Source organism: Engraulis encrasicolus, chromosome 23 (assembly GCF_034702125.1).
Source record: "Engraulis encrasicolus isolate BLACKSEA-1 chromosome 23, IST_EnEncr_1.0, whole genome shotgun sequence".
Lineage (NCBI taxonomy): Eukaryota > Metazoa > Chordata > Actinopteri > Clupeiformes > Engraulidae > Engraulis > Engraulis encrasicolus.
In genome coordinates, this window is record NC_085879.1 from 42,618,595 (window position 1) to 42,626,094 (window position 7,500).

At 47.4% G+C, this 7,500-nt stretch overlaps 1 protein-coding gene across 1 annotated transcript in view; it reads right to left on the bottom strand.

The window, feature by feature from the left end:
* The window catches only part of LOC134439801 (tight junction protein ZO-1-like), a 175,958-nt gene that overhangs the window by 5,669 nt on the left and 162,789 nt on the right, over positions 1–7,500 (bottom strand). The window contains exons 27-30 of the mRNA XM_063189708.1: positions 6,425–6,678; positions 5,523–5,701; positions 4,465–4,682; positions 3,275–3,385 (exon numbers count right to left, since the gene is read on the bottom strand). Of these exons, the coding sequence (XP_063045778.1) occupies positions 3,275–3,385; positions 4,465–4,682; positions 5,523–5,701; positions 6,425–6,678 (762 nt within the window). The remainder of the gene's footprint in view (positions 1–3,274; positions 3,386–4,464; positions 4,683–5,522; positions 5,702–6,424; positions 6,679–7,500) is intronic.

A 7,500-nucleotide genomic window follows, 5' to 3' on the forward strand; every position in this document is an offset into this window, starting at 1 on the left:
CAACTGTAGCATAATCTAGTGGGCAAGTCAGACGCGCCCATATATCGGATGGGTAGAACATTGAGGCAACTGACTTGACAACCAAATGCGATAGAATTAACGACTGGCTCTTGACTTGACAACCGAATGCGATAGAACTATCAACGGTGTCTTGGCCATAGCAACCTTCAATTTAGAATTAGCAACGGCAGTTCGCCAGAAAGTTATGAAAAGAAGCTTCTTGTGGCGGAAGGAAGTAGTTCTACAGAAAACCTTTGTTTTAGCCATTAAAGCATCGAAATAATGCCTCAAATACATTTCAGACAGTGTGGCAACCGTGGTATAAGCGGGATAATTGACTTCACGGTGTGCGTATAACAGGAAAAATAATGCACACCGAGGTGTAACGGCCACTCCGCTTCGCGTTGTGGCCGCATCACCACCTAGGTGTGCATTATTTTTCCTGTTATATGCACACCGTGTCGTCAATTATCCCTTACATACCCACTTCAAAAAATGCTCAAATATACAGTATACCCACTTCAAAAAAGTAGACTACACCACTGGTAGTTCCTATTCGCAGTGTTTTATATCCATCGATTCATATTATTACCGAAGTATAAAAAAGAACTGTGTTTGTAAAGCACTGTGTCATACAAGGCATGTAACTCAAAGTGCTTAACAAATGGGAAAAAACATCATTGTTAGAGATGGATTTAAAAGGAGAGGTAGAGAGGAGAGGCAGAAATAGCAGGAAGGCAGAAGAAGAAGAGATAGATAGAGATTGTAGAGTCATAAGGTCAACGTAGATTAGGACCAGGATTCTTAGATGTGTAAGGTCCATAGTGGCTGGGCCTAGCACAAGTCATAGATAGAAGTATAAAAAAGAACTGTGTTTGGAGTCATCTGTTTTAATACATTGACAGCTAAATGCAGTAAAAACTATGCCTAAAGTTCAAGAGAGTCCTTGTGCACAAGCCCTCAGTAATGCAGGTGTGAGGGAGGAGAAGGTGAGTCAATGAACACAATTCAAGAGACACCGCACACTGCTTACTTTTCTTTACTTTATTTTTCAGAGCGAACAACGCGTTTCGAAACGCATTGTTCGCTCCGAAAAATAAAGTAAAGAAAAGTAAGCAGTGTGCGGTGTCTCTTGAATTGTGTTCAAAAGCTATGCCTCTCTTCCCGCCAGTCTCTGTATCCAGGGTAACCTGTTATCCTGGTATCTACTGTATGTATGTTAGAGACCAGTGCTGAAACTGGGACAGCTAGCTAGGAAGCGTATCCCATGGTGCATTGCAACATCCTCAGATGCGCTGCTGCCTTTGAGGCTCAGGAGGCTGCATTGAACTCGCACAGATACTGTAAGCCACAGCAACAACAAAAGGTTTTCATTGATGTTTTTTTCCTTCTTTTTTTCCAAGGCCAATGGCTTTCAATGTCTGCTGAGATGAGTGTACCAATTTTTATTCTCGACAATTAAGTCAATTTAATTAAAATACTCCAGAGTTGCTCGGCTGATAATTAGCAAACTAGGCAGGTGGGTTGCTAGTGTAAATGTCCTCTTTAATCCTCAGAGGACATACGGTATGCCAGTGGTGTAGTCTACTTTTTTTATGGTCGGTATACTGTATATTTGAGCATTTTTTCTACATAGACTACACCACTGCAGTGTGCAGCTAGCAGATGGCATCACATGAGAAAGCAAGTGGAAGAGCAAGACAGAAAAAAGTTATGCAAAAAGTGCAGTGACTTAAGTGGAAGAAACAGGCTGTACTGTATGTGTTCTGTGGTTCCCATGGAGACCAGGGACTTGTTCCCATGGTGACCAGAGCCCCCCTCAGCCATTGGCATCCTAATGTTGTTGCCCCTTCCCAAGAGACTTTGCCCCAGGGCCCTGTCAACACTGTCAGTGGCCCTGCGTTAGCCTCGCGACGCCATCCTCTGTACTCCACCCAAAGATTTTGGCTCCGCACATCGTCTGGCAAAAGCCTCGAGCTCGGTTCTCTCAGTGTTTCGCCAATCAGCAAACAGTTGAGAGTGGTGACGTAGAACTCACCTGCGAGCTCCGTTACTGATTGGTTAAGGTAACTATATTCACACTTTCGTTTTGTTATTTGTATGCTTTTGCGACGCTATAAGGTAACAGGCATGCTAATAATGCACAATATGGGTTTTAATTTGAGATTGGAACTTCAATTAATTTAAATGATTGAGTAAGATCAGACTATCTACCATCGTCCACGGAGATGGGTTCCTCATGGCTTTTGCCAGAGTGATTGACGGAGTCAACAATCGGCTATTCGCCCAGGCTAGCCCTGCGTATCAGATGAGCTCTACGAGCAGGGTTGCCAGATGAGGCTGATGATTTCCAGCCCAAAAAATGCTTAAAACCTGCCTAGAAGCACAAACTCCCGCCCAATTCTATTGATTTCTATGGCAAAAATTGGGTGGGTTTTTCCCACTAAATGCCATTTTTACCCGCACACAGCCATCCTAAGCAGCCCAATTGGGCGGGAAACAGCCCAATCTGGCAACACTGTCTAAGAGGGGGCAGGAGGGAGGGATATTCAGTGTTGTGGACGTGGTGGTAATAGGGTGGATATCAAACCCAGTCTCGAACCTGTGGCCAGGCCGCTCATAGTATGAGAGCCAGACCTACTACCAAGTAAAAGTATTCTCCTGTGTACTGCCATAAAAAGGCAAAGTTGTTATGGACATTCATCCGTTTCATTGTTTAACACTAACCAACATGTGACTCTGACTTGACTCAGACTCTAATCTTTTTGGACTCAATCTTGTCTCTGACTTGAACCTCTTTGGATTCGGACTTGCATCAGACTTGACTAGTCTGGTCTTGGAATTGTCTTGGACTCTAAAAAAGGTGGACTTGACTCAGGGGTGGTGCTATGGGCAGTGCAAGCAGGGCATTTGCCCCTGGGCCCAGGGCCCTCCCGTATTGGTGGTGGGGGGTCCTATATGACCATGGAAGGCTGTATGGGGGCCTTATCAGAGTTTTGTCCTGGGGCCCTGTTTGCAATTGTTCCGACACTGACTTGACTACAACCCTGGTGTTACACAGACTCTCGGACTCAAACCTCTTTGGACTCGGACTTGCATCAGACTTGACTAGTGTGGTCTTGGACTCGTCTTGGACTCTATCTACAAAGGTGGACTTGACTAAAGCCCTGGTGTTAGACATAGTCAGACAGACAGACGATTGGACAGACAGACAGACAGACAGTGTCCGGCGTACCGGTGGCGGTGCCGGCGGATTTGAGAGCAAAAGACCAACCGTCACCACCAGGGCTCATAGACGCACAGTGAGGGAGGCGGAGCTCCACCGGCTTCAGGAACTTCAGGCCGTGAGGACCGCACATCACCAGGGGGCTCAGCAGCGTCTCGCCTGTAGAGAAAACACACACACACACACACACACACACACACACACACACACACACACACACACACACACACACACACACACACACACACACACACACACACACACACACACACACACACACACACACACACATTAGATATTATGCTGTTACACACATACACATTACAGAGCTCATGCAGTGTTTAGGAACTTCAGGCCGTGATGACCGCTCTCTCCTGTAAACAAACACACACACACACACACACACACACACACACACACACACACACACACACACACACACACACACACACACACACACACACACACACACATTAGACATGCTGTTATTACACATGCACATCAAGCGTCTCTCCTGTAAAATAAACACACACACACACACTGTGTCTGTCTCTCTCCCTCCCATCTCTCCCCCCCCTCTCTCTCTCTCTCTCTCTCTCTCTCTCTGTCTCTCTCTCTCTCAGAGAGGGGGGGGGGGCAGGATGCTGTGTGTGTATCAGACCTTTTTGTGTGTGTGTGTGCATGTGTGTGCATGTGTGTGCATGTGTGTGTGTGTGTGCATGTGTGTGCATGTGTGTGTGTGTATCCTAACGCTGTGTGCATGCGTGCGTGTGTGTGCATGTGTGTGCATGTGTGTGCGTGTGTTTGTGTTTGTGTGCGTGTGCGCGCGAATGTCCTCACCTTTCTCCTTGTCCAGGGGCGGCAGGATGCTGTTGTCGCGGCACACTGTGTGTGTGTGTGCATGTGTGTGTGCATGTGTGTGCATGTGTGTGTGTGTGTGCGTGTGTTCTCACCTTTCTCCTTGTCCAGGGGCGGCAGGATGCTGTTGTCGCGGCACACTGTGTGTGTGTGTGCATGTGTGTGCATGTGTGTGTGTGTGCGCACGTGTGTGTGTGCGTGTGTGTTCTCACCTTTCTCCTTGTCCAGGGGCGGCAGGATGCTGTGTGTGTGTATCTGAAGACTGTGTATGTGTGTGTGTGCGCGTGTGTTCTCACCTTTCTCCTTGTCCAGGGGCGGCAGGATGCTGTGTGTGTGTATCTGAAGACTGTGTGTGTGTGTGTGTGCGTGTGTGTTCTCACCTTTCTCCTTGTCCAGGGGCGGCAGGATGCTGTTGTCGCGGCACACCTTGAAGTAGATCTCCTGCTCTATGCCGTCGGGGATGGCACCCTGGGGGATGATGATGCTGACGCCCGTCTCTATGGAGCTCAGCACGCCGCCGTTGCCGTTGAAGATGCCCCGCGCCGTGGCAACCACCGTGTGCTCCTCGTCCTCATCGTCGTTATCCAGCGCACTCGGACTGTAGGAGGAGAAGAGGGAGGAGAGGGGGATAGAGAGAGAGAGAGAGAGAGAGAGAGAGAAAGAGGGAGAGAGAAAGAGAGAGAGAGAGATTGAGAGAGACAGACAGAGGACAGAAGGAGAGGAGAGGAAGGAGAGAGAGAGAGGGGGGGATGAGAGAGAGAGAGAGAGAGAGAGAGAGAAAGAAAGATAGAGTGAGAGAGACAGAGAGAAAGAGAAAGAGTGAGAGACAGTGACAGACAGATAGAGAGGGGAGGGAGAATGAGAGAGAGAGAGAGACAGACAGACAGAGAGCAAGACAGAGAAAGAGAGATAGACGGAGAGGAGACATACAAAGTAACACGTACCAAAAAGGGAAACAAATTGGGAATGATTTTAGTAAGAAACACAAATCACATAATTATCACATTCTATGGAAAAATAGCCATATTGTGTGTGTACATGCATCATGTGCTTGTGTGTGTTTATGTTTGTGTATAAATGTATGTGTGTGTGTGTGTGCAAGTATTGTGTCTGTGCATGCCTGTCTACAAAGTATTTCATTGCTTGTGTGTGTGTGTGTGTGTGTGTGTGTGTGTGTGTGTGTGTGTGTGTGTGTGTGTGTGTGTGTGTGTGTGTGTGTGTGTGTGTGTGTGTGTGTGTGTGTGCGGGCGCGTGTGTGTGCGGGCGCGTGTGTGTGCGGGCGCGTGTGTGTGCGGGCGCGTGTGTGCGGGCGTGTGAGTGTGTGCGCACGTGTGAGTGTGTGTGCGGGCGCCTGTGTGTGTGTGTGTGTGTGTGTGTGTGTGTGTGTGTGTGTGTGTGTGTGTGCGGGCGCCCGTGTGTGTGTGTGTGTGTGTCTCACCTGACAGGTATGGCCTTGGGCACGGCGTTGATGTTGTTGTGCTGCGTGGGGTACTTGCGGTGGTCCATGGTGCGCGTGAAGGTGTCCACCCCGCTGTCGTGGTCCGGAGGCTGGGGAGAGCCGTGCGGCTTCCCCCCGTTGTTCACCGGAGACTTCCCACCACCCATAATCACCTCTCCCTGCAAGAGGGAATAAAGGATTTATTACATTACATTACATCACATCACTTTACATTAGATTCAACTTTAAAGCAAATTACAATTACACAAATGGTATTGGTTTAAGTCCCCTGGAGAAACATGAGGGGACCGAAGACTTCCCACCACCCGTGATAACCTCTCCCTCCAAGAGGGCATGAATGATTTATTACACTACATTACATTACTTTACATTACATTATGTTAAAGGGACACTGTGCAGGAAATGATCAAAAAAGGTACTGCAACTATGCTGCTCATTGAAACTGGGTTGCCTATTGCCAAATTTGATCTTTTCATGAAAGTTTACTAAGTAATAAACTAATATGTTCTAGTATGGCCCAAGTACAGTCAGTTTTACAGCTAAAAATGGCTATTTCTGGAAATTCAAAATGGCGGACCATGGAGAAGATCCCCCTTTTCATGTATGAAAAGTGCAATTTTTCCAGTCATAATGAACACTTTGAATTTGATGGTGGTGGTAAGTATTCATGAAAAAGGTAACATTAGTGAATGGGAAGCATGGATTCTGGAAACAACAAAAAATCTTGCACAGTGTCCCTTTAAAGGAACACTGTGTGAGATTTTTAGTTGTTTATTTCCAGTTGATTTTTAGTTGTTTATTTCCAGTTGTGGTTGAACTTGGGACTGTCGAACACACACACACACACACACACACACACACACGGACACCCTCTGTGTTACCTCGCTGGGCAGCAGGTTGTGGTTGAACTTGGGGCTGTCGAACTTCCTCTCGAAGGGCCGCGCGGAGGTGGTGTAGGGCTTGGCCACGTAGCGGTTGTACCCCCCTCCGCCGCCTCCTCCTCCGGGGGTCTTGGGGTCCCCGTTCCCGTTGACGGGGGGGCCCTTCTCGGGGTAGCTCTTCTGGGGCAGGTAGGTGCTCTGCACCAGGTCTCGGTTGGCCTTGGGGGACGCCAGCGGGTCTGCAGGGGGACTCACTGCTGGGGCAAGGGTGTTTGTGTGTGTGTTTATGTTTTTGTGTGTGTGTGTGTGTGTGTGTGTGTGTGTGTGTGTGTGTGTGTGTGTGTGTGTGTGTGTGTGTGTGTTTTTGTGCATGTGTGTGTGTGTGTGTGTGTGTGTGTGTGTGTGTGTGTGTGTGTGTGTGTGTGTGTGTGTGTGTGTGTGTGTGTGTGTGTGTGTGTGTGTGTGTTTATGTGTGTGTTTATGTATGTGTGTGTGTGTGTGTGTGTGTGTGTGTGTGTGTGTGTGTGTGTGTGTGTGTGTGTGTGTGTGTGTTTATGTTTATGTGTGTGTGTGTCAGGATGGGAAGGGGGGGGGGGGGGGTCATGGGATGAAGTGGTTCTGCAGATATGCACATAGTGTGTGTAAAACAATATTTACTATTATTTTCTGATTGCTCAAAGTGTGTCCAGCATATTGGTCACCACCGTCAGATTTTTTTTAAAAAGACAATAAAATCAGGGATGGACAAGGTCATTGTCATTACTTAGGACCCCTTTTCAAACCTTAAGCTCTACTGAATACTTCACAATCACTGAAGCTCCTGTAAATTTACTAATTTCTCCTCAATTTGTTAATTTGTTTGGACACTGGTACTGTCCCAACCATAAACTGTCAACACCGTCGGGGGTTTTAATAGTATTATGTTACATTAATGTTAATTATATATACTTTTTCAGAAGCGGCATGAAGCCCCTAAGAAACAGAGCGAAAACGAAGTGGCTAATGTGAGCAAAAAATGCACAATATGTAAAAGAGTGTTTTTTTGTCTCACACCGTCAGATGTCACCACCGTCAGA